This window comes from Mastacembelus armatus, chromosome 4, assembly GCF_900324485.2.
Source record: "Mastacembelus armatus chromosome 4, fMasArm1.2, whole genome shotgun sequence".
Classification (NCBI taxonomy): Eukaryota; Metazoa; Chordata; class Actinopteri; order Synbranchiformes; family Mastacembelidae; genus Mastacembelus; species Mastacembelus armatus.
In genome coordinates this window covers 24,568,283-24,595,454 of record NC_046636.1, presented here as the reverse complement: position 1 = coordinate 24,595,454, position 27,172 = coordinate 24,568,283, and the positions used below count along the sequence as shown (strand labels likewise).

General features: G+C 38.7%; 1 protein-coding gene across 4 annotated transcripts in view; it reads left to right on the top strand.

The window, feature by feature from the left end:
* Nucleotides 1-782: 782 nt before the first annotated feature.
* Nucleotides 783-27,172, top strand: part of slc44a5b (solute carrier family 44 member 5b) — a 31,589-nt gene continuing 5,199 nt past the window's right edge. For 3 of the 4 annotated variants that reach the window (XM_026305328.1, XM_026305327.1, XM_026305326.1), the window contains exons 1-19: nt 783-971; nt 14,827-14,875; nt 18,857-18,930; nt 20,293-20,377; nt 20,699-20,783; nt 20,917-21,030; nt 21,714-21,774; nt 21,880-22,003; nt 22,549-22,581; nt 23,802-23,885; nt 24,031-24,143; nt 24,279-24,410; nt 24,586-24,685; nt 24,774-24,866; nt 25,278-25,365; nt 25,930-26,192; nt 26,552-26,646; nt 26,737-26,840; nt 26,935-27,008. In XM_026305328.1, the coding sequence (XP_026161113.1) occupies nt 935-971; nt 14,827-14,875; nt 18,857-18,930; nt 20,293-20,377; nt 20,699-20,783; nt 20,917-21,030; nt 21,714-21,774; nt 21,880-22,003; nt 22,549-22,581; nt 23,802-23,885; nt 24,031-24,143; nt 24,279-24,410; nt 24,586-24,685; nt 24,774-24,866; nt 25,278-25,365; nt 25,930-26,192; nt 26,552-26,646; nt 26,737-26,840; nt 26,935-27,008 (1,808 nt within the window). In that variant the 5' untranslated portion in view covers nt 783-934. The remainder of the gene's footprint in view (nt 972-14,826; nt 14,876-18,856; nt 18,931-20,292; nt 20,378-20,698; nt 20,784-20,916; nt 21,031-21,713; nt 21,775-21,879; nt 22,004-22,548; nt 22,582-23,801; nt 23,886-24,030; nt 24,144-24,278; nt 24,411-24,585; nt 24,686-24,773; nt 24,867-25,277; nt 25,366-25,929; nt 26,193-26,551; nt 26,647-26,736; nt 26,841-26,934; nt 27,009-27,172) is intronic. The other variant, XM_026305329.1, reaches the window with a different exon arrangement.

Below are 27,172 nucleotides of genomic sequence, written 5' to 3'. Positions count from 1 at the left end.
CAGCTCTCTGAGTGGGAGAAATTATACTTTTATCACTGTTATTAGGACTTGTATGTAGTTTAAGCAAAGCTCTACCAGCTTCAAACTGAGCAGAGACCAGAATAAGTGGAAATAACTGAGGGCCTTTACAGTATGCCACCTTCTAATGATGTGTTTTCCCAGATAAATGAACTTAAATCATGTGATCAGAGCTTGAATTAGACCACAAATGTGATGACCTCCGACTGAAAATGAATGGGTTTTTTAACCTGACAGAACCTGATATTAATGACTGAGGGTAACTTCATTTAAACCTTAACCTGAACCTTAGGCTTTGGATTGCTACTGCTGCACTTTCATGCTTAGAGCAAGCAGCAAATAAAGAGATAAGGCAGTCTGCCCTCTGTTTAATGGAAAGGCAGTAAAACGGAAAGGTCTGCAATGTCACAGAAAACCCAGCTGGGGTCAGTGTTTCTTCACCGGACAGCTCAGTGTGTCCTGAGATACCACTACGATCAAAACAATCCAGCAGATCAATATTGCCTCTATTTATTATGAACCATGAAGCAAATAGGAAATCACCACTTGCGCTGCAGACGTAGATTATAATCATCCAGTGTCGGCGATTTAAATCCCAGATATGTTGATGTCATCTTTGACACTGCACAAACACGATGTAGGAATATGTGCATCCTAACAAAAGGGGACGGGACACTGGGCAGCGGCGGCGGCCCCTTTAAGACCCGTTTTGGAATAATTAATGACGTCGCGCTGTAAACACGACTGACGCTCAGCTGCGTGGCCGAAGCATCCTCAGACCAAGAGCCCAAGACCTCTCTGGGCTCTTGTGTTTATCTCTCGCTGAAAGGCACAAAAATAACTGCGGTTCACCTCGACTCTCATATGCGGTCTCCAAAATTAAGACGACGGTGCTGCATCTGTTCTACAAAGTGCCATGGCTAGAAAGACGGACAGCCCCTCCTCTTACTATGGTGAGTCGGTCCGTCTTTGTTGTAAACGCTAAGATCTTTTTTTTTTTGTGTCGTGTAACGCAATGACAGCAGAATATAACGGCGTCTTCTTAAGCGTGATGTTTGACACTGCCGCGATTTACAGAGACGTTAGCAAGCTAACATTGTCTGTTGCTAACTATTTAGAGGCTATTTTAACGGTTGGCATCCAATACGCAGTAACCGTAGAATAACGGTTATTAACGTTCGAATAACTTAAGTAGCTAGCTTAACGTCTTTATTTTCCTCGGTGTTTCTTTTCACAGCCCCACATATTATCCGTGTCTTTGGCTTAAGCGTCCGATAACTTCATTGACATTATCTTTTGCCTTGTAACGTTATTGTTTGTCAGGTGCAACGTTAAACGTGTTCACAATAGGATATCAACAATCAGTCTCGTCTCCACTTTGCTCCTCCACTTGTCACACAGTTAGGTTAGCTAGTGTTAGCTAATTGTTTTACTAGCTACAGCCTTATGACAACATTGCATGTTAACATTATCGTGGCTAGATCTGCAGCTGACTGTGAGCAACCGTTAATCGTTTAGTCCAGCTCAAAAATGTCTGAAAATAGGCTGACGTTAGTGAGGAAATTATACTTTCCTACGTGCTTCCATCACATTGCTTTGTTTTGTTCACACCCCGAATATATTCAGTTTATCATACAAGACAAAGAACAGCATGTACACTGTACATTAGTTAACGCTAACGCTAGTCCTCAACATAGAGAACTGGGAATTAGGGAACGCAGACATTAGAGGTATCAGAATATTTTTTTGTGTTGATCAAATAATCTGTTTATCAGCTAATCTGGCTAATCCCCATCCTGAATTATGCCCCAGTCTGTGATCATTCAGGCTAAAAAAAGACTTCTGTTTTTTTCTTTAGTCCTTCTCTTCTCACCAAAATGAAAATTGCATTGTTTTAAGTGCAATCCAGGTATTGCTGTTGGTGGTGAAGGTTTGAAGCAATGTGTTCTGTTAACAGTTTTGCTAACAAGGGATTTAGTGTCTCCAAGTGGCATTTTTGCTACTGCGGGCAATATTTCCACCCATTACTCTGCCTTAGTAATCATGTTGTTTATCAAAGCATCACAATCCTTTAGCATCACCTGCTGCTACACAGACAGCAGTGTCTTTCTTCCAGGAAAGAGTCACTTTCACTGGTGGTTTTTACCAGACTGGTTGCTTTTATTTAGGTGGGATCCCAGGAATACTTTCACAGCCAATAATTTTTTGTTCTTTATTTAGAGGTTTTTAATTTAATAATTGAAAAGTAAGTATTTAGTTTCTTTTGCAAATTTATCGTTGTTTATAAATATCATTGGGCTACTACAAGATAGGGGTGGGAATCTTTAGGCATTCCACGATTCAGTTCGATTGAAAAACGATGCATTAATGCATCGATGCATCATTTCTATGCTTGCTACCTGTTAAAACCCTACTGCCTGTATTTGGGTCATAAACTGTATTTCTTAATGTATTTCCAAACATTGTTGGCCTAATTTGAATAAAGTCAGAGAAAACTATATGTCATTTTAAAGCAGAAAACCTCAGGATTCAGATGGTATAAGGATTGAATTATCACAGCGACAACAGTTCCTTAACGTTTAACAAGAGTACAAACACAGCAAGACGGTAATTCTTACCTTTGCTGATGTTTACAGATCCACACATGGACTGAAACGGCAGGTGATGCATATCAGTTTTTTCGTAAGAGTCCAGTGAACGAAATACCTCCAGGCTTGAGGAAAAATCCATAAAACCATCGTCCTTCCCTTTTCGGTCCTCAATAAAAAGTTTTAATTCTGTTGGTTCTCTGACTGTTTTTGCTGTTTATTTACCACAACTAGACAAACAGACAATAGATTTACATTCTGCAGACTCCCACTTTCCTTCTGATTCAATTTCATAAAATCCAAAACGTTTCCAAACTGTAGCTTTTGATGAAGCAGGTGTCACTCATATAGTTTTTGTTTGTTCTACCATTTTCTCATGTAGGTCACACACCTAAACATATGAGCCTAAACATGCTTGTAGAGCATGTGCTAAAACATGGCTGACTGGTGGACTTTATTCCATCAAATATTACAATCAATTATGAACTTTTCCACATCCATTCAGAATTGTTTTAAAGTGAACGATGATTCATAGAAAAAATGATTATTTTTCCCACCCCACTACAAGAATATCTATAGGAAAATAACTTGCCTTTTAAATTCGAATAAAGTGATCCACCACACTGAAAGGGCAATTCACGAATCTGTTCAATGACATTTTTCTTTACAACATTATATCTAATTTTCACCAAAAGTTAGAGTTACACCAAAATCATTTATCAGCTAAGCCCAGTTATAACACAGAACTTTATATAATTACTTTCTTCATGTCATGCATGTCAGTGTCAGCAGAGCATCATATCACAAACCTCTTCTGTTCTGTATAAGTATAGTCGACATAACTAACTATGAGGGAGGCTTAATCTATGGCTGCACACAGACAAGTCTGCTTTGCACCAGCTCTTGATGGGGAGAGTTACTCTATCTTCCTGTTATTTCCCAACATGCTGACCCTCCGTGTTCCTCAGACCTCACGACTACAGCCTTCTGCCAATCATGACAGCAACTTGTCAACTGTAGTGATTCTTAATACTCTCTGCAGACATTCAGCTCACAACTGGGGCCTTCAAACCCTATCACTCCCAGTTCACAAAGTTTAAGCTGGTACTTCAGTGTGCCATAAACCTAAAGCTAGAGATTATGTGCATTGTAAGGTAAATGGCATAGTGTGGAGCAAAACCCAATGTAGAGCCTCTGTATCATTATCAGACCTATATATATTATTTTTTTATATATATATATATTTTTTTTTAATTTTTTTTTTTTTTACTTACAGTATATAATATATAGCATTATACTAATATAGAGTATACCTGCATTGTTTGCTTCAACTCAAGTGCTCAGTTACACAGAATATAGTAGTAGATAGTTTAATTAAAAGCATATTTTTTCCTTTACAGCACCAATTGACATAGGTAGCAGAGCATGGGATGGATTTATGGTGCCTCCCTGTGTTTAGATCAGTTGCTTTGTTACTGGCTGCAGTGTTTTTTTTTTTTTTTTGTTTTGTTTTTTCATCCATTAACTTCGTTAAAAAAAAACTGTTCTGAGATTTTTGGTCTCATAACAGAGAACACAGAACAAATTCTTGTTCTACCTAGTAGTCACCTAATGTTTTTCACAGTGGATTTGTTTAGATTTGAGCGTTTTGTGGCATCCTCTCCTGATAACGCTAAAACAAACTTAAATTACTCCGTCAATTTTGATTGTACAGATAAAAGCAAAATATCATTTCAATCTGTAAAGGTCCTAGTTTTAGTTGAATATCCTCATAATAACAACAAAATGCTGTGCTTTTGTTAACTAAAGAAAGCAGACAGGGTGCCCGCTCTGTCTTCTCTGTCCCTGTCATCTTTCTTCACAGACACGTAAATAAAACAACCAGAATCTCAGCGAATACCTACCTCATAAAAATAAGAAATATATGGCTAGAAAGCTAGAAATGTTTTCTTTTAAATTAAACAATTCAAGTCGAATATAAATCATCAGTTTTTATTTAATCTGTATGAACGTAAGAAGTACATTTTCCCGTCTCACCTCATTACAGCTTATTTGATCCCACCTCGCACTCGAGTACCTTGAGTACCACACAATACCTCGAGTGCACTGTTCATATGGAAATAATCTGAGGTGAACCAGGTAATTATGTGCACGCCCCCGAGAAATGACATAAAACGTCAAACTTCATCATAGAATTTACTCACTTTTTCTGTGCGTTTGGATGATGGCAAAACACAATCATGTATAAACTTGCTGCTCACATATTATTGTAGCCCAGTTTGTGCTGATTAGTGTTATCAGACCTTAGCCATCAATATGTTTAAAAGCAACTGAAAACACCTCAAATGTCAGGGCATGTCAAAACTTGTCCAGGGCCCCAAAACACCCTCAGACCTAGAGGGTTAATGATAAGGATGATGATGCTGAGGCATTGTCATGATGCAATTTCATGGAAAAATGATAGATAACACTGAGTTATTATCTAGCTTTTATATAAAAGCTACCATTCCATCATGCACATTCAGCAGTCCTTCGCTTGCTCTACCTCTTAGATTCAAGTGTACTCCTGTGGCTAGTATATTATATAATTTTTTTAACTATGTAGAAAGTGTTCCATTTATACTGTGTTGCTATAATGTTCAGTCAGTTAGAAAAGTAGAAAATAGCTCATAATCATTCTGTGACAGGCTTGTAAGTAACGATTTAGATATGAAATCCTTTCACCACAAAGTGTTGAGTCGGGCACACTGTTAATTAACAAATTTCTCGCATGGGCAACCTCCGTAAACGCTGCATTTTTTTACTGAGTCAATGCAGTGTCATGACAGAAAGCTGGGAGCTATGGTTAGAATCAGACAGTCACACAAATGGCATATCCAAAATTAAGTGCTGTTATGGGTTTTTTTAAGTGCCAATGTCCTCTGCAAATAGTCATTTTTAAATGGAGCCCAATACTCACTTCATAGTACTCCTACACTTTTTATTAGATTGTATGGCATTTCTGCTCATTATTTCAAACATGGTTTATTTTCCTCTTCTACATATTTCATGTGTATTTTCTCAAGTGATAGCTGTGTCAGTCCCTGGAAGTTTGAAGTATATTATTCACACTAATGACAGGGTGAGTCAGTAAATAATTTCAGAGGTAAACACTGGAGGGTTATTTGTTAGTCTATGAAAATGGAACAGTTAGAATGTGAGGAGGCTGTTCTAGATAACAGCAGCGAAACTTAAATTTCCAGTTTGAGGTAAAAACATAAGTGTTTGTTTATGACTAGATGGCTAAGTGACAAGTAATTTAGGAAACAAAACCCAAAGATGGAGACAAAAATGAGCAAGATACACAGCTACGTTCATGCTAGACACGTAGGTTTTGAATCTCGATGCACAGTGAGACTTGAAATGACTTTTGATAGCTTTAATGTGCTAAATGAAGCACCTTGCTTTATGGAAACAAATAAATCATTATCCCAAGAACAAAAGAGACAAGGTGTTCTGATGTTGTAAACATGCTTTGTTGCACAGCTGAAAGCCATGGATTTCACCTGATATGGTTGCTTAGATATTTTAGGTTTTTTAGGAGCTTTTACGCTGATCTAATTCAATGTTTGCAGATTAGCATTCCCTCTTGGAAAATACCAACAGTAAAATGATATTGATATTGACCAAATCAAGACACTGGCATCAAGACACTGGCTCTCCCTCAGGGTTATAAAAACAAACTGAACTTCTACCTAAATCAGAATAACGCTTTGTTTAATAAGTCAGATGTGTTTAACTCATGGCTCAGAGTCAGTAATTCACCAGAGCGCATGCAGTTCTTGCTGCACTAGAATCACGATTCCAAGTCTCTGATGTACCTTGACACACACACACACACACACACACACACAAAAACACATTTACTTATTTAAAACTTGCATCACTGGCAATCGGTGAGAGATTGACTTTGTGAACTTAAATTGTGTCTGTTTGTGTGTGGTGTTACAGTGGGTACGGAAAGTATTCAGACCCCTTTAAATTTTTCACTCTTTGTGTCATTGCAGCCATTTGCCAAAATCAAAAAAGTTCATTTTATTTCTCATTAATGTACACTCAGCACCCCATCTTGACAGAAAAAAACAGAAATGTAGAAATTTTTGCAACTTTATTAAAAAAGAAAAACTGAAATATCACATGGTCATAAGTATTCAGACCCTTTGCAGTGACACTCATATTTAACTCACATGCTGTCCATTTCTTCTGATCCTCCTTGAGATGGTTCTGCTCCTTCATTGGAGTCCTGCTGTGTTTAATTCAACTGATTGGACTTGATTAGGAAAGGCACACACCTGTCTATATAAGACCTTACAGCTCACAGTGCATGTCAGAGCAAATGAGAATCATGAGGTCGAAGGAACTGCCCAAGGAGCTCAGAGACAGAATTGTGGCAAGGCTCAGATCTGGCCAAGGTTACAAAAGAATTTCTGCAGCACTCAATGTTCCTAAGAGTACAGTGGCCTCCATAATCCTCAAATGGAAAAAGTTTGGACGACCAGAACTCTTCCTAGACCTGGCCGTCCAGCCAAACTGAGCAATCGTGGGAGAAGAGCCTTGGTGAGAGAGGTAAAGAAGAACCCAAAGATCACTGTGGCTGAGCTCCAGAGATGCAGTAGGGAGATGGGAGAAAGTTCCACAAAGTCAACTATCACTGCAGCCCTCCACCAGTCGGGGCTTTATGGCAGAGTGGGCCGATGGAAGCCTCTCCTCAGTGCAAGACACATGAAAGCCCGCATAGAGTTTGCCAAAAAACACATGAAGGACTCCCAGACCATGAGAAATAAGATTCTCTGGTCTGATGAGACCAAGATTGAACTTTTTGGCGTTAATTCTAAGCGGTTTGTGTGGAGAAAACCAGGCACTGCTCATCACCTGCCCAATACAATCCCTACAGTGAAACATGGTGGTGGGAGCATCATGTTGTGGGGGTGTTTTTCAGCTGCAGGGACAGGACGACTGGTTGCAATTGAAGGAAAGATGAATGCGGCCAAGTACAGAGATATCCTGGAAGAAAACCTCTTCCAGAGTGCTCAGGACCTCAGACTGGGCCGAAGGTTCACCTTTCAACAGGACAATGACCCTAAGCACACAGCTAAAATAACAAAGCAGTGGCTTCGGAACAACTCTGTAACCGTTCTTGACTGGCCCAGCTAGAGCCCTGACCTAAACCCAATTGAGCATCTCTGGAGAGACCTGAAAATGGCTGTCCACCAACGTTCACCATCCAACCTGACAGAACTGGAGAGGATCTGCAAGGAAGAATGGCAGAGGATCCCCAAATCCAGGTGTGAAAAACTTGTTGCATCATTCCCAAGAAGACTCATGGCTGTACTAGCTCAAAAGGGTGCTTCTACTCAATACTGAGCACAGGGTCTGAATACTTATGACCATGTGATATTTCAGTTTTTCTTTTTTAATAAATTTGCAAAAATTTCTACATTTCTGTTTTTTTCTGTCAAGATGGGGTGCTGAGTGTACATTAATGAGAAATAAAATGAACTTTTTTGATTTTGGCAAATGGCTGCAATGACACAAAGAGTGAAAAATTTAAAGGGGTCTGAATACTTTCCGTACCCACTGTATATCCACATGGTGTTCAAATGTTTATTGGCTTTTTTTTTTTTGCAAAAAAATACCAGTTGATTTAAAAAAAAAAAAACAACAAAAAAAAAAAAAAACGTCATGGTATTTATTATGAAATGTTTAATAGTGAAATTTCTTTCTTCCTACTTTGCCATTGGGAATCCCAGTTTCATCCTACCTAATGTAAAACCTGGTATTCTTTGATGTGTAAAGCAAAATGACTTCTGTGTTAAAATGCTGGAAAAATCCCCATCTCATTTAAGTCATTGCAGAGTGCCAAAATCTTCATTTTTCTAAAACATGCAAATATGTCTGCCTAGAGGGTAGATTATTTACAATAGCCTAATGCATTCCAGTGCAGATTAACTTGTACATGTTTTTTTTTTTACAATTATTGGTGTGATTTTCCTAATTCTATCCTGGTTTTCCAAAATGCAAACAGAATTTTTTAAACCATACCTGACTCAAAGGAAGTGGAATCACCTTGTTTCAAGAAAAGCAATTCTTTAGTAATGAACCTGAGACTAAAGGATATTGTGTGCAGTTGTACAGTTGTGTGTATGTGTAGTTGTGTGTAAGTGCGTTTTTTTCACCTTGGTGTGCATGTTGTATGTTTGGATACCAAGATGCAGCCTTCCCTCTTATGTTTTTAGTCTTTAAAAATCCAGGCCAAAGCAGGCTGAGCCTGTCACTGATCCGCAGTAGCGAGTATCGTTTCACAGGAACACAGGACTACCACTGACATGCCTGAAGGCTCCCACAGAAGTAACCAAGGTCACAAAGCCCCAGCCACAATACTTCTGCTTCACTGCTTGGAGCAGTAGGCTAGCTGTCAGCATCTGACACTCTCAGATGCTAACTCCCCTCCTGGGGGGTCAAATCCCAATCTGGATCCTGCTATTCTCAGCATTTGAAGGGATGTCAGCTAGCACTGTGTCTTTGCTTCCCTGTAAAACATGCACAGTAAATGGTGTTCAGGCACTGATAGGAGTTAACCCAGTGGGCTACCAAGGTAGCTATGCCAAGTACACAGTCCTCAACCATCTGCTAATAGTTGAGAAGATCCCAAGAGACTCTGCAGAGTAAACCTAAACCAGAGATCTGGATGTTGTTGTCTTGTCTCAAAAAGCTGACAAGCACTTTAAAGATTGTACTGTTCCCCAGAGGGGAAAAATAAGACCAAGGCAGGAAAGATGTATCTGGATACAGAAGGGTGATACAAGAAAGGCAGAGGAAAGGAAAATTTTGTTGCCACATGGCATTTGTGGATTCTGTCTCTCTCTCTCCACATTTTTAATATTATGAAGAATTGAGCCATCTGGAGCTTTTTAGCTGCTTTGATTCTTTCAGAGATGTAATCCAAATGTTTTTTTTTTTTTCTTTTCCGGGGAGTGTGGGAGACGTGCATGATCGTGATGCTGCTCCTAATTCATCTGTGTTAACGTGCAAAGGTTTTTGTGTGTCTGCGCGTGTGTGTAGGAGGTGTTAGAGGTAGTGAGATCTTCGAGTGTTTCCTGACTCAAGTGAAGCCTTGCAAGTAATTCTCTACCCCTTAGGACCCTCTCATAATGTATTTCTGTTTTGTTTAGCCCATGACCTCTTACTCTATCATAGATTTACTGGGCTCTTTATGGCAGTAGTACACACAAGTGGCTTTCTTACTGGCCTGCCATGTACTCCACAATAATGTTGCAGTGAAAACCTGAACATGGCTAGATTTTAAGTACAGGTTATGAGACAATACAAAGCCCTAAAGTCATGTTAATGGATGTTTCTTTCCTCCATGGATTGGCAGAAGCTAGTGTTTTCATCAAATATGAATGAATATACTGTACACAGCATTCATACTTGAAGACTGTGCACCCTGCTGAGCAACATCATTATACTGAATTTTTAAAATTTCTATTTTCTTGTTTTTGTATTTGTAGCTGAATCCTACAGTCCTCTAAGACTAGGATAGCTTTGACAGAGGTGCGGTCTCACAGCACTTAACTCTCTCCAGGTCTTTGGAAATGTTTATGAATCAGCAGATTAAAAACAACAACAAAAAAGTCCTTTCCAAATGGCCCTTCTGACCCAACCCATGTAGAGCACCTGCAGTGTTCGAGCTGTTTGCCTGACCACAGTATGAAAGAGGGCTGTGTTGGACAGTGGAGCTTTGGGACACTGGTGCCTGTGTCTGCTCGTGTTGATTTGTCTCTGTACTGGATATATTTACGAGCTGAGAAACTCTGTGGGGTGGGGGAGTGAGGGTATAGAAACAGGATAGAGAAAGTGAAGAACAACTTTTACTCTGGAGGATATGATGACAACTCTATACTCGACAGTTATGTTTCCCATTTTTAGACCTGGATTTTAAGATTTGTGTATATGCTAATGACTGATACAATTTAATGCACTGGTCATCTTACATTAACAAATTTCACAGTATCTATAGTGTTACTTGTCACATTATTTATATGTGACTGAGAAAATGTGCACATTATCCCCAAGCAGGCTAACCACGTCATAAAGTGAGCCACAGGAGGTAAGTGTCCAATTTAGTCTCCTCCCAAATTGTGAGCTACAACTGCTTTTGTGACTTTACCCAGAATCTATCACTGCAGACTGGGTTGTTACGACTGACTGTCTTGTAGCCCCAGCTACAATCTGAAGCTGATTCTCAGCAGTAAGTCTCAGCATATTTAGAATCTGTCTGACAAGAGATATGGGATGCAAGTTGTTGTAGTGTCTTTCACGCTTTTGAGAACTTGTATTAAACCTCTGTTGGTATTAGGAATTTTAACAATGTTGATGCGTGTCACAGACTTAATTGATAATGTTAGGTCCTCACCAGTGTAAATTGATCCATAGATCTTGTTGCTATGGCTGAAGAGCCGAAAATGCGAATGGGACTGGGGAGTGAAGATTACTGCCAAAGCCTTTGTCTGATCCTGATGTTTAATTCCTCACCCTCATTGCCTCAGAGCCTTTGATTACCACCATGATTGTTATGTTTTCTGTAAATCTTTCAGTCACAGCAGGACACGGTGGCATTATCCAACACTATGTCAGTAAAGGAGACTAGCAGTTAGTGGAGCTAACAGCGACTCTAGCTGTCCCAGTGTAGCATGCCTGCCAGGCTTTTTCCTAATGTTGTTGACTACAGACCCTCATTCAGCCTGACTACAGCCAGCAGCACACATCCAGTCCACCAGCCTCATCTCCTGCACTGGCAGACTGCAGTGCAGTCTAAACAGCCGTCATCTAATGCAGTCTGCTGGTGGCCCAGCATCACTGATGATTTTCACCACTCTCTTTTTAACCCTTTACTGCAATGTGTTTTGTGTGCCAGAGGAACATACTACAGCCTGGTGGAAATAGTGAGGCTAATTTAAATGAGCAGGAACAGCAGCTGAAGCTAAATTTAACTTAGCTGAGAAAGCATGTATTCTCTCACCTGAATGTTTTTGTCTTAGACTGAAGAGGTTTGTAGTCCTCTAGAGTGTTTTAGTATGGTTGTGTTTTCATGTTCTCACTGTCATATTGACAGTCTTGTATTCTGGATTTTGACTGATGTAATGACTGCCCTCATTTTACATCAATTGGCAGATGACCATGCTGCCTGATGCCAATCTTGCAGGACATATTGGCAGGTTGCACAAGTTCTAACAGGAGGCTGATCAAGAAACCACTGATATGACTGAGAAAAGCTCCATTCCCTGACACTGAATACAGCACAGTCTGTGGCTCTCCTTGAACTCTGCATGATTCAGCTGGCACTGACCTTATGGACTAACTTGTTTTACCACAATTGTGTAGATGAATTTTTTATATCTATGTAATGTTTATTTAACTTTTATTGGGCCCTGTCTAGTAGTCAGCTATGTGTCTTGCTCACCCCCAGCAGCTGTAATTAGCTCTGTGAATTAATTTGATGTAACTTGCTGGCCATGAAGGTGTAGCAACAACCACTGGGATAAAAAAGCAATTGGAGGCAGCTTAAGGCACAACAGAGTTATAGTTCAACTCTGTCATTAACTTAATAGGAAAATTATAATTTGAGTGCTATGAAACTGTTTTCAGTTTACATGTTTAAACTGAATTGGAGCGGTTCACCTTGGCTCTTGATGTTTGAGTTACTTCAGCTTCTAGTTGTTCGTGGTCTGTTAGTAAAAGCCTGTGTTTCATTGTCACACAGCAACAGTAAAATATAGGGGGAAAAAACGGTTATCAGTCATAACTATCAGAATCTGTTGAATTATACTTGATATTGTGTATGATATATATATTTTTTGTTTGTGTTTGAACTGTGTTTTCAGCATTGTTGACAACTAACTTGAAATACAGAGTAGCATCCTCCTCTATTCAATGCCAGTGTCCTGCAAATGCTGCAGTGAGCACCTGGTCCAGTGACACTATGTCCTTGGCTGGGAAATTCATGCACTTAACAGAGAATATTGCCTGTTTTTAGACCTGATACACAACTCTAGTGAGTGACTTTCAGTGACAAGCAAACAGATGGCTGTAAAGTACAATTTTCAACAGCAAAGACAAACGAAAAGGGACATGGGCCTCTCATACCCAGTACTTGTAAAGAAAGGTTAGGACCTCACTTTGTTTTCAGTATGAGAAAAGTGTTCATAGTGCAGTTACACCAACACTGGAAGGATTTTCCTTGACATGATTCCATGTAATCATGAGACCATTGGTTTTAAAATGAACTCTTAACCTTTGACACATACAGTCCTATAGCTGGCATAATTCTTACCTGTCTCCAGCATACAATTTGTCAAAATAAACATGAACAGAAATGTGACCTTGCCAACTACCTTAAGCACAAGTACACTTCTGTTATTATATATATTTTTTACTTCTGATTGTGCAGCTTAAGGACACTTCTTGAGTTAGTTTCTTTCCCCAGGCATTATTTTACTGTTGGCCCAGAGATTTGGAATCTCTTCAGGCCATAGTACTACAGTGCTACAGTAGAGCCACAGCAGCACGGAAATATGAAACACTTTTTGTCAGGTAGCAATTTACCAAGAAAGTTGCCAGGGTTTAGAGTGTCTCTTAACCTTGTAACCTTGCTCATAATTTAGCACTTTGCCCAATGTATGCATGCATGCATTATGCATGCAATTATGTTCATGCATTCACATAATTGAGCAGTTCTTTTCCCTCTGTGGATACTGTGGCTTAGTTGTGTTGCTAATTTAATTTTAAATGGGCAAACTTTGCAGATTCATTCATCAATCTATTTTAGATTTTTTTTTATTTTATTTTATTAAACATCAAATTAATTTACGTCAAAAGTATTGAGACCCTTTGTTGTGGTACTCTAAACTGTGGTCAGGGGCATGCTCTTGGCTTTCATTATCTTTGAGATGTGTCCAAAACTTTTTGTGGCTATTGATTGTAGACTGATGGACAGAGGTGGTGGTTTCATCCATTTAAAATCAAATCTGCAATACAGTATGCAAAAACGAAAGGGGTTAGAAAACTGATTCTAGCACCACTTTATACTATACACCTGCATTCACAATCGTAAATGTGTGTACCAATCTTGATTTTTTTTTTTTTTTTCAATATGGGATATTGTCTTCATGTAGAAGTATTTGCTTTTTTCAAACCACGTAGGGGTTTCACCACAGCAATCACTGGCACTCACTAACTCACTCTGAGTGATGCATAACTGGCAGAGTTTGGGAAGCAATGTGCAGAATCTGTTACCTCTTTAGCAGAAAGAGTTTTTGTATTTGTGGTTTGTGCTACAGATTTTCTGACATTGCAACTCTGTTTCATGCTAGTCCAATTTAGAAGTTACACATTATATAGTATGTGGTACATTCGGAATAGGCCTACTAGTTCTGCATGTGCATACTACACAATATGCTCATCCCTCACACTTTTTGAAGCAAAAGTAGTTTATGCATCTCTCAACAAGATTAGTTTGGGAAATGGGCAGATGGGAGATAGGCCTACTCATGCTGCTGCTATGTCTACCCCAGCTGCTTGAAGATATTATTCTCCATGTGTGATGATTAATAGGTCCTCGGGAACATGTCATAGAAGCAGCGAAAGATGCATGCAAATATTGTGCACTGTCACACTACAAATGCATTCCATTGGACTTTGGGTGACTGATGGCTCAGTATTTACTTTGCTGGGTCAAATGGAGAATCCTCTCTGTGACCCAGATAAGATTTTTGGATTACAGGGTGTTAAAATGATTTATCATATTTCTATGTTAGCTACATTGCTTTTGGCTGTTACTGCTCTGGCTTATCATAGTCGTCCCTCCTTCACTCAGTTGTACTATCAAATGGCCCAGCTAGTTTGTTCTGGGTAGTTTAAAGGCACAGCAGGTTCATCTATGACACTTGCACTGCCTATGGAAATAAATATTGCACATAACCTTTTAGATGTTCAAGAAAACTCTTCAAGAAAACAGAAACAGCATCAGTCAAAAGTCTTGTCTTTTTCTGTTAGTGAATTACTTTGTTACACTGTATATATTAGGAACTCCATTAGTAAATATTGTTTATATTATGTATTTATGTATTTTTGCTCCATGCTTTTATCAACTAATCTCACCATACCCTTAATTGTTTTACAGGTGAGCCACACAAGTTTGACCCAAACTTCAGAGGTCCTGTCCATAACAGGTACTGTATACATTCAACCATCTTTTACTTTTGAAATATGTTTAAAAATAGAACTAAAGGAGAGATTTGGTCATCACTGAAAAAGTTAATAACAGGACAGTAGACTAAAGTCAGGCACTAATAAGAAAATAGGATTTTCATAATTTGGGGGAACTGCCCTTTTAATTACTGGTCATTATCTTCCAACATTTGATACTTACAAATCTATTGAATTTGCCCATTGTATAGTTGGTTTGGCACATACCCCTCTTCAAGTGCTGATAGACTGATTGTTTGTCATGGTACATTAGTAAAGATCGAGGCTGGGTGCTGGCAGCTCTCTCCACACCACCGCACAGATCAATATCCATAAGTCAAGCTGGTGGCTGGAGTTAGCCCAGTGACACACATTATTAACCAGCCAGATACACCCAAAACTGATGTAGTCCATGCAACACTGGGGCCATTGCAAAGAGAGTGAAATGTCTAAACCAGCAAGCACAGTCATACTTCTCCTGATGAACTGTGGTCACATGTCTGCCTCTATACCTGTCAGTAGTTACTGCTTGCATTGATTTAATTTGAAATGTTTGCTGAAAAGAAATAGGATGTTTATCATCCATCCATTTATCATGTGATTAATTGAACCAAACTAAAACCTTTTAACCACTAAAGGTGTTTTCAAACTATTCAAAACAGTGGTATTTGTTATGAGCATGATTTTGTTAACATTAAAATTGTTAATATCATGACATGACAAGATTGTGCTTAACAGGTATGGCCTTCTACATTTATAAACAAAGAACTTTAGGTTGGATATTTTCTCTCCAAAGATGATATCTCACTTAGAATGAGGTGAAGAACTGAAAAAGTTCAAGTGAAAATAAGGAGCAAAATTTTGTAATAAAATCCTGTGAGGTGGCACCACCAGCTTTTCTTGATGATTTAGTCATTTTCTGTGGTAATGTAGGCTCTTATCTCTTTTATGTTCTATGTCAGTTTGGCAGACTGCTTTGAAGGCATGTTTTAGCCCACTTGTGTGTCTATTTATCCCACCCTCTCCAGCCCATTTCACTGCTACAGCTGGCTGAAAGCACCAAGTATACTTTGATGTTTCTGTGGCTCAGAGGCTTTTCCTTAATGAGAACTGGGAGAGAATTGACTCTGTGGATGGGTTTTCATGCAAGCATAATACTTGAATGAAGTAATGGTGTCTGGTTATTGAGCAGTCCTCTACAGGCCGGAGAGAAGTGGATATAGTGTAGTTTTAGATTTACTGTAAGTATGATGCACAGATACAGTCAGTGTGACAAATTCACACAACTGCATGATCGCATTGTAATGCGACAGTGCCTTTCATAGTGTTCGGTTACCGTAATTCATTATAAATATGCAATCACATACAAATTTAACTATAATTCAGTTGCTCTCTTCCATCACAGTGTGACAGCTTACTTAAAGGAGACCTGTGTTTGTCACAAAAGCTGTTCCTTTGAACCAGAAACCCTCTTGGCTCTCGTGACCATGAGAAATATCCATTTTTGGCCCTCTAATATCTCTTCCAGTTAATGTCTCTTGCAAAGAAGGGACAGTCTGGCAGATTCACACCACACTATTCTGTGGCACTGCTGCCATCTGTGTCACCTTTCCTCCCACAGAATATCAGCCCTGAAAATATAACACTGACACTAAAGTTGTGCATTGCACTGACGGGGCTTCCAACAATGACTTTTCATTCAGAGCAGCACTGCCTGCCAGCATAGTGCACAAGCAGGGCAATGCTTTGGTCCCCCTTTATGTTTGCGTAAGCAACATCTGAGGAGAGCTGAAGTTTGGGAGTGAGGCTTGGAGGAATCTGAATTGATTTGAGGTTTGATTTTTTTTTTTTTAAATTTTGGATCTGACTTGCAGTCCATGTGGCTTTCTTCCCTGAGATAAGAGAACAAAGCAAACTTGTTCTCATCCTCCTCACTTTGTCAGCTCCCTTTCAGCACTCACCTTTGCAAGATTCAAAGGTGACTTTGTATTAGCACTATGCTGCTGTGTTTGCACTTTGTCTTAATAATGTAGTCAGGGCTATATGAGAGAGATTGGAAACAAGAGAGATCTCCAGTAAGAGTCACATTATGGTGGTGCAGCAAGGTCAGCTCAAGACTCTCACCCTTCAGATCTCCCTCTCTAATCACCTAGGATGTGTGGCTGAGTGAGAGATAACTTATCTGGCAGCTAAAGGATGAAGAGGAATCTAAGAATGATGCAATGACAGTTCTTACCCATGTTAATTTTGAATGTAATGACTTGAATCCATTAGTAATATGCACAATATCAGCAACAGCTTTGCTGGTAATGTGGCAGGTTGTTTTTATACTCCTCATACCCATTGTCAGCGTAAAACTGGCTGCGCTGTCATTACCTGCCTTAGGTTCTCTATTATCTCCAAAAATAACTGCTGTGTCTTCAGAAAGATGATTTACACCTTTATGTGTCACACATCCCCAAACCTTTTTCACATTGCTCTTTTACCTCTTTTATCATCAAATGGCATCTAGTCAAGGTTATGCTGGATATTTGGTTATTTGCCCGAACAGAGCAGAAGGTCTGTGGATCACTTATGATCAGCTCCCACATTATGAGCAGAGATATCACATTTTAAATTTGCAGGTATCTACAGCCTTAATGAAATTCAGATAAGAGTGGTGATAATGGAGACATCTTATTTGAAAATGAGAATCAAAGTTATTAGCTACCTGGCTGGAACGAGAAACACTCCCAGTCCTTTATACAAAGTTAAGTAAACCACAACAGCATGGTAACTTAGACATTTTACTGCAGTTATTTATGCAACACCATAAAAATTGGCTCTTAACTGCAGCTGCTCTTGCCAACAGTCCACAATAATTTACAATGTAAGCTTAAGTTACACAGCTAGCCCTAAAACTACACATGCTTGCTTCCTGTTAAAAAAAGTGCATTTAATAAACTTATTGGTATCCTTTGTGTACATCAGTGCTCTAGTCACCCTTGATTGTCTGTTGAATAATCTTGAAATTGTATTTGGAGGCTAAAGAGCATCACACACATTTATATATATATATATATATATATACATATATATATAGATAGATAGATAGATAGATAGATAGATAGATAGATAGATAGATATAGAACCATGTAACCAAGCTGCTTACAAAACAAGGAACAGTGATTCTTCAAGGAACTGCAGGAAACACTGTCACTTCTGAGCTCAGACATCCTTTTGACCTTGCTTCCCTAGGTGAAAGAGGAGAAGGATTGAAAACTAGGGAAGACGATGGTCTCGCATCATTTGTGTAGTATGCAGTGTTAGGAGGAGGCTCTGTATGTCACTTATACACTTGTCGATTTTGCACAGTGGACTGTTCTTTGTATTTTTCAAGGCTCAGCTTGGTACTCGTGGTCTGAATAGTTGTGAAAGAGTGCTACGAAGGGGCTGGGCTGACAGCTTCTCTCAAAATGGGAAGGAGGGGAAGAAAGCTTGTTATGGAAAAGACTCACAGAGAGAGACTCTGACACATTGTTTCAAACTAGCAGACTAAGGCTTCTGTGGAGAGAGGGGCAATCTTCAAATAGCTGTCTCTGCCTGTGAGACAGTTAACTCTGGGGGGGATTCAGAGTCTCATTAGAATGTCTGTAGAGATCTCCTACAGTTTCTCTGAAAACGCCAAATACAGATGACATCTCGTCATGCCTGGTAGCAAGAACTGCATAGATGAAGAGCTCAAACTTACTTGCCATACTGAATAGACGTTATGTCATAATTACCAACAACAGTTAAACACACAATGCATGTTCTGTTTTCTTTAGATTAGGCAAATTCCCAATTCCTCCTGTTGATGCAAATTTGTCTTAATTTAACAACTGCATTCATCAACTCACTATTAATGAATACCCATATTTTTTGCAAGTAATCTTGGTTTTGCATGTCACACATCTATTACTTATTCTCACATTTTTCTTTTCCAGGAGCTGTACTGATGTGGTTTGCTGTCTTATCTTCATCATCGTCATCCTTGGCTACATCGCTCTGGGTACTGTGGGTGAGTTGGACACATTGCTGCTAATCACACAAAATTTCATAATGATGTGAAACCACACACTCAAACATGGACATGCACAGTAGTGGTCATATGTGCTAGTCTGGAAGTGAAAATTTCATCACGACATGCATCTTGTATGGCTGTGGCTTGTGTCTTGATTGGAGGTGATCATATTAGTAAGGCTGTTTTGTGTCTCAGTTGAGTTTCGACTGGATGATCATTGATTTCTTCTGGCTCTCGTGTCATTCAAATTTTCTTGAAGGCATTTACTGTAATTCATTCAAGTGCAACAGACACTGTGTGCAACTGACTGGGGCTGTGCAAATCAGCTCTTTTTTTCTTTCTTGCATGCTTTTTATCTCTGTCTTTCTCCCATTAAAGTTCTGCTCTTGTTCCTTTTGCTCATTTTTTCCTTCTTGCCACTTTCCCACATTTCTCACACAGAAAAACCCTTTTTTTTTTTTTTTTTTTTTTTTCTTTCATACCTGACCACGCATTTCTTTTCTCCTTCACTCGCATTTATGACATACATCACAAATTAGGGGAAAATGAGGTCCCAGTGCTTGCCAGGTTGTTGTCAGTGGAGTCACGTCTCGAATTGGGCATCAGAAAGACTTACCGTTTCCCAATAACTTCAAAAAGAGCAGGAGCTCTGACAGTGAATGTGTCTTCACATAGATACTGACTTATCTACAATCAGCTAAGGAACTTGATGTTCTTGCTGCATAATTTTTCAGTTTCATCATTCTTCTGGTGTGTCAAAGATTTGTAGATGGTCTTTGTTGTGCTGTCTCACATTCAGCACAATCCTTTATTGACTGGTATGGTGAAAGGCCTTAACATAGGGCAAACAAATCAAACACAATAATTGCTTAGCAAACTGAATTCAGGGTTACCGCCACTCCTAAAGAAAGAGAAAAGAAGAAAAAATGAAATGCATTTTTGTGTGTGTGTGTTTTGTGTAGAAGTTTCTTCTTAATTAATATCAATTTATGTAATCATTGTCTTGTTAATGATGTCAGTTATTTTTTTATCCTTGGTTAGTTTGTCTGACAGATGCACAGACTTGGTCTGATGCACACATAGAATGAATTTAGTTGTTCTGTTCATGCAGCTATATTTTAATAATGCAATGCAGCACTAGTCTGTAGGTAAATTCTAATTGTTATATATATGTTTTTTGTTACACAAAAACTAGATGCAATACATCTCATTTACACACTCCTTGACAGATGTCACATTTAGGAACTCAAAAAGGAAAGCTGTGTGTATGTCAGTAGATAGAAACCAGGAGTATGTGTGTAGTATGGCTAAACATGAAAAAAACTATGCATTTCAAACAAAACATGGATATGTGTTCAGCCTGGATCCATGGGGACCCCAGGAAGGTCGTCTATCCAACTGACAGCCATGGTCAGTTCTGTGGCCAGAAAAACACCCCCAATGCGTGAGTAGGAAAATATCTGTTTTTTGAATTTTTATAAAGTGGAATGTTTGTTTGTTCTCTAATTTCTGTCAGCTTTCCATTGTTATCTGTATACTGACAAAAGGCTATTCGGATATTCCATAGAAATGATTTGTGATTAATTATGGCAAACTCTTTTGCAGCACGGTACACAGTATGTGTTGTGTGTGTGTGCGTGCGTGCATGCTTATGTGCATGTGTGCGCTTGCTGATAAAACATTGCACTGTAATGGGCACATTTCTCAGTGTTTTCAATCCATCTAATATGGCACCTCTTTTTGTCTTCATCATTTGTCTCTACAGAAACAAAGCCATATTATTCTACTTCAACATGTTGAAATGTGCCAATCCTGCAGTTTTAATTAACCTTCAGTGCCCTACAACCCAGGTAGGAGCGTAAATGAAGCTCCCCCCAGCAAAACATTTTACAATGCTTTATGTTCCTCTCCAGCTTTTTCTCCACGCTTGATTATGCAAGATTGATAGGTTTTCTCATTAAGAGGATGTGTTGCTTCTTCCAGCTCTGTGTCTCCAAGTGCCCTGACAGATTTGCCACTCTACTGGATGCATGGAATACCCAAAACTGGGAGTATTACAAGACATTCTGCAAGCCTGGCTTTAAGATGGGCAGTAAGGTGAGAGAGGGGAGTTAGTGGTACGGTTTCTCTTTTGTTCATACATTTTGCTTCTAAGTTCCATTCAACACTTTCTTTGGGCAGATAGTGTACACTTCCATACTTACATGGAATTATACTAAATTAAGAGTGTAAATCTTCTGTTGTAAAAACCCTTTTTGACAAAATACTATTTTATTAGGAAATCATCTAGGTTTCATTTATATTTCATCAGTTTTAACTGACAGTCATAATAATAAAGAACTCACTTAAAGTCAAGAGAAAGGTGAAAGTGAGCTAGCAGTCACTGATGCACATTGCAGCCCCATTCTGTCGGGTAGCAGCAGTTCAGTGACAGTGACGCTGGTATGATGGTGTGTAAGGATCAGAAAGTGAGGTGGTGTGTGGGAGTACCTAACAGCTCATTCACACTGATGGAATTGAGTCATTGATTTCCCTTCCCACATTATGTCAAGTATGACATTGTTACATTACACAGGATTCAGTCCCACTCTGTCCCATCTGACTTCTTGGTCTTTAGGAAAAGTGAGATTAATGATAGCAAAGCCATAAACAGTGTAAAGTCTGTTTCTGAATTAAGGTGCCTGCTAGTCTGTGATAAATTCTGTCTTGAATGAATAGTTAATGATAAATTTATTGTTTTTCTGTTGTTTCAATCATCATATAATTTATTTTTCTTTCAGTCTCCTATAGACGTCATACGAGATGAAGACTGCCCTTCCATGATTGTGCCAAGCAGACCTTGTAAGTGACTCTGCAACACTGTAAGCACAGTGTCACAGTAGTAGTAGTACGTCAGTATTTGTTTGGAAAGCCAATAAAGACAAAAACTGTAAAAATGTGTTTCAGTTCTTCAGCGGTGCTTCCCTGATTTCATTACAAGAAATGGAACTTTAACTGTAGCCAATCAGACCATTTTCAAAGATGGTCAGAATAACAAGAGAAGTGTCAAGGACCTCAAAGAGGCTGCCACGTAAGTCCTGCTTCCCTGCAATGTAAATCTTTATCTTTGTTGATATACAGGTATACAAATAGAAAAGTCACATAAAGTGTGTTTGATTAAAAATCAGTATTTACAATGATAAAATAACATGTACTTATCATTTACCCTGTACAATAAAGTGTTTTAAAACTGTTACACTGTCAATAGGGCTGTCAAAACTGCACCAAGAGAGTTCTGGACTTATATTACAGGGTAGGACATGTGGACCTGTCAAAGATGCCTGGGAATATGTCCAAACACATTCCAAGTTATATGCATGCTTATTGCATGAAAAGGCAGCTTACCTGCTGTATAAATTCAAGAGTATAACTTCAGGAGTACCTATAAGCTAATAATGGCAGCTTTGGCAGCTTTTGATGGGCTGAGATTCTAAATCTCTAAGCAGAGAAATCATGTATTAATACCAGTGAGCTGATATTATACACATACATGATTCTTTGTTTGTGACGGTCAACTTTTGTTCGGCCTGAATTACTTGGAAATATAATGTGCTTCAATGTTTTTCTTTTTTGTAGCCAAGTAACTGCCATGCAGCAAGGAGTGGCAAGGTCTCAAAATAATTTACTTCAGCTTTTTAATTTTGCCTTTGCTGTAGCTAGTAGCTTTGTGTAGACTAACCCACTCCCCTGCCTCCGTCTCCAGATGTGCTGCTCATTAAGGAGAATCTGTTCTTGCATCTGCCACCTTGCAAAACTGGGGCAGCATAAGGACAGATTAATAAAAATAGCAAGCCTATCTTGTATGATAGTTTCTGAATGGCTCTGCACACCCTGTGTCAAATCAAGAAGAGAGTAGTGTGGTGCCCCCTGGTGGTCAGTAGGTTGCTCCTTTGAACTGGATATGAATGCAAGTTTTCATCGGTGAATGTGAGTCAAAATCTTGGACATGACCAGGCTTTCAGTGACCTTTAGGCAGCTGAATCAGTGGTCTTTGTCATGTGTTTATTCCGTAGCAATGTTAGCTTGTCCTCTGTACCTGAGACATTTGTCTGAGTCATAGGATGATGTGTCTGTGATCAAATATTCCAGTGGTCATGTTGTGGCATTGCTACCAGTCTTGTAGTTGAACTTGCCAATCTGTTGGTGTCAAGGCAAGTGAAACGTTCAAGCTTTTGAAGTGAGTGTATATTGATAAAATTCAAAAGAAATATGTTTAGTTTTATAGTACATTGAATCATTTGTTTTCACTTGAGTTTTTTGCCCACCATCAGGGCAACATTAAGCAAATAGATTTTTGACACAGTTCAAAACAACAAAGAATTTAGGGAAAAACTAAAGCAGTTTACAATACAGTTGCTTTTAAGTGTTTCGGGTTGAGAATTTGAAACAGTTGTTTTCTTTGATAATTATACACTTAACTGTAGGGTGGGTTTCTTGATTTAACACATCCGTTGTTATGTGCTTTTGTGTAATACACTAACATACTGTTTTCCACTACACTGTAGAAACTATTTCTTGATAATGCTTCAGTGGCACTAACACAGTTGTGTACATTTTTCAATCTGAAACTCTCATAACCCTCTGGCTTACAAAAGTGAAGTTCTCAAAAGCATTTTGAAACTGTGTCCATCTTTATATCGCAGCTTCCATGATTGCTCTCTTGCTCTTCTTGCTCTCTACACTTTAAAGATAAATCACATCAAAATGTTTTTGAGAAACACTTAGAAATGAAGTGGTAACACAAACCTGCCACTGTTCCTCTCAGTTCTTATTAAATATATATTTTGTTACCTCTTTCATAGTTTTTCTCACCTTTTTCTCCATCATAGAGGTATCTCCAGTCTCCTAAATGCCAAAGAAGTTGGCATGAAGATCTTTGAGGATTATGCAAATTCCTGGTACTGGATCCTCATGTAAGAATGGCTGTGACTGTTTTTTTTATGTTTTCACTTATCTTTAGTTTTTCTCCTTTGTGGGTAGAGAAAACTGATCTATTAGTGAAAGTAATGATAAAACTGAAGATATATGTCCTACTTGAATGTGTTTGTGTTTTTACAGTGGTCTGTTGATAACCATGGCGGCCAGTCTGGTCTTCATCCTACTGCTGCGCTACACTGCTGGTGCGCTTCTATGGATCATTATCTTTGGCGTCATCACTGCAGTTGCCTATGGTGAGTATGCGCTAAAGACCTACTTTACATTTGCAGTAACACACGCTTGGCTTTCTCAGCTGTTTTGCTCTGAGGACTTCTGTTGTCATGGCAAACTAGCAGATTTAGATTTGTCATTCTTTCTGTGTTTCATAGGTATCTGGCACTGCTACAGTGAGTACCGAGCTCTGAGCAAGAAGTCAGGTGCCAATATGACCATATCTGATATCAGCATTCACACAGACTTCAGCATTTATCTTCAGCTCAGCCAGACATGGTTCATCTTCAGTATGTTGTCACACTCTACCATACTTTTACCTCACACCTTTTTATTTTATTATGTGAGCTTTGTGGTTCATAATTTGTTATCTGAATTAAATGAATGTTCAAATAATTTAATAGATATTTGTTGAATGTTCAGTAAATTATTATATAGTATCTAAACTGTGCATTTGCTTTGTAGTGATCTCACTATGTGTGATAGAGGCCATCATTGTGCTTATCCTGATATTTCTGAGGACAAGGCTGTGCATTGCTGTTGCATTACTGAAGGAGGGAAGCAAGTAAGTATAGATGAAAACTCTCTTATTGCGTGAAAAATTAAATACTGTGATTGGCCCTTGAACAATGCTTGATCTTTGTTGTTTCTAGGGCCATCAGCTACATTATGTCCACTCTCTTCTACCCTATTATTACCTTTCTCCTTCTGGCCATCTGCATCACTTATTGGGCCATGACAGCCGTGTATCCTTGTAGTTGTTCGGACATGCATGAACGATAATGTTTTATCCAGGAATTACACTAACTTTTATCATAGAAGCAGTACATCACATGAGTTAAGGTAATTCACAAAATCAGTAAATGTATCATGGGAGTACTACTGTTGTTAATAAAGTTACAGAAAATGGATTATGCTAATTTAATTTGTAATTTTAGTTTTTTTTAAAAAAAGCCAGACCAAATGGAATCAAGGTAGTCTTCTTGTGTTTTAATATAGAACTAGCACAAGATTGCCAAGGTGGTCATGACCTGTGCACTTATATTTGCTAAATGCCATGTAATAAAAGTATTAAAATTAAGTTAAACTAAGACTACATCTTACTAATAGTCACTTACTATTGTGTATTATGTTGCCCTTAACTAGTTTGCCTTCAGCTTCTTAGCGTCATCTGGTAATGCAGTCTACAAGGTCACACCTTCTGATGATAACTGCATGTATGCCAACCTCACATGCAATCCAAAGGTTAGCCTTGTGCTTTAATTTCTACATTTATTGCCTTATGTTTTGTTTTCAGAAAATTATTAAACTGATTATTTGCTTTTCTAAACATGTGAGCTCTCTGGAATATTTATGGGATGTCAGATTTTTGCACACCACTGTAATCAATCAAAGTGAATGCAATAGCTTCTCCATTGCCTACAAGTAAAGCCTGTTACAGAGGCCATTAAAAGCAATGTACTCCACTGTAAATAGATTTTACACTAGTGGCTGACAACCATGAATGCCTGTTTGACAAGGTTATTTATCAGCTTGCCAGCCCTCCTTAGTGTGTTTATAGTAATGTCAGCATTTAAAAGGATTGATATGCTATGTGGTAGCACAGCATTTATTAAATGCAGGATTATCTCAAAGCCATACTTTTAGAAATTATGTATTTGCATGCAAAACAGTTGCAGTGGAGGAAAAATCCAAGAAGAGAACAGTGACAGCGTTTTCTGTGATCCAATAGAATAACAGGAGGATTTAAGCTACTGTTACATCATTGTCCAACTACACATCAAGATTCAATCTATTGCTTTCTTTCAGACTTTCAATCAGACCAACATCACCAAAGTGTGTCCAGGGTCGCAATGCCTGTTCGCCTTCTATGGTGGAGAGAGTGTCTACCACCGTTACATCATTGTCCTCCATTTGTGTAATCTATTTGTGTTCCTCTGGCTGGTCAACTTTACAATCGCCCTGGGACAGTGCACTCTGGCCGGGTCCTTTGCATCTTACTACTGGGCCCTGAATAAGCCAGATGACATCCCTGCCTGCCCCCTCTATGCCTCATTTAGCAGGGCCATACGGTAGGGGGCTGCATGGATGCAGATGTTATATTTTGCAGAATACAATATTAAGATTTTTTAAAATTTGATGTCAGTTTAAATTGTAGGATGTCCATTGTATAAATATTTATTTTAGCCTTAAAAGGGAAGTAAAGAACCCATCTTGCATTTGGTGCTTAGCTGCAGGTCTCATAAAACAATGCCCCAACCCAAGCACAAGTTCAGTCCGTTCAACAAAATCAACAGTTTAATCCATTAAAAGGTTGGAAGGCTTTTCTTAGGTTTACCTGAAATATAGCAAATGGTATTAACTGTAATTTAACACACTACAAACGTCCAACTGTACATTATTTTGTTTTCCATTCAATGTTGTGTTATAGTTATCACACAGGTTCCCTCGCCTTTGGCTCTCTGATCCTTGCCATGGTGCAGATGGTCCGAATTGTTCTCGAGTACATGGATCACAAGCTAAAAGGTAAGCTGTGACACTTAAAGACAATGATATTCCCAGTCTTGCACATTTCAAATATTAGTGTGATATTGATGATTTATGGTATTTTCCTAGGTTCTCAAAATGCCTGTGCTCGATACTTTCTTTGTTGCCTCAAATGCTGCTTCTGGTGCCTGGAACATTTCATCAAGTTTATAAACAGAAATGCATACATTATGGTGAGTTGCAAAACATCTGCTTTGCCAATAGTTTCTACTGGTTTATTGTGCGTCTCTGTTAGCAGCTCAGTTAATCAGTTAATTCTCCCAACAGATAGCAATATATGGGAAGAACTTCTGCACCTCTTCCAAGGACGCTTTCTTCCTCTTGATGAGGAATGTTATTCGGTAAGATGTTTGTTATATTTCTGTGCCAGCTCCACATAAAAAGACAGCTATACCATATTATATTTTATCATCAAAATTGAGGTTTTTCCATTAGTAAATGCCTGCTAAAATGCCAGAATAGCAAAGATTTTGGCAAGACCTTTGAAATAATGTGGATTTATTGT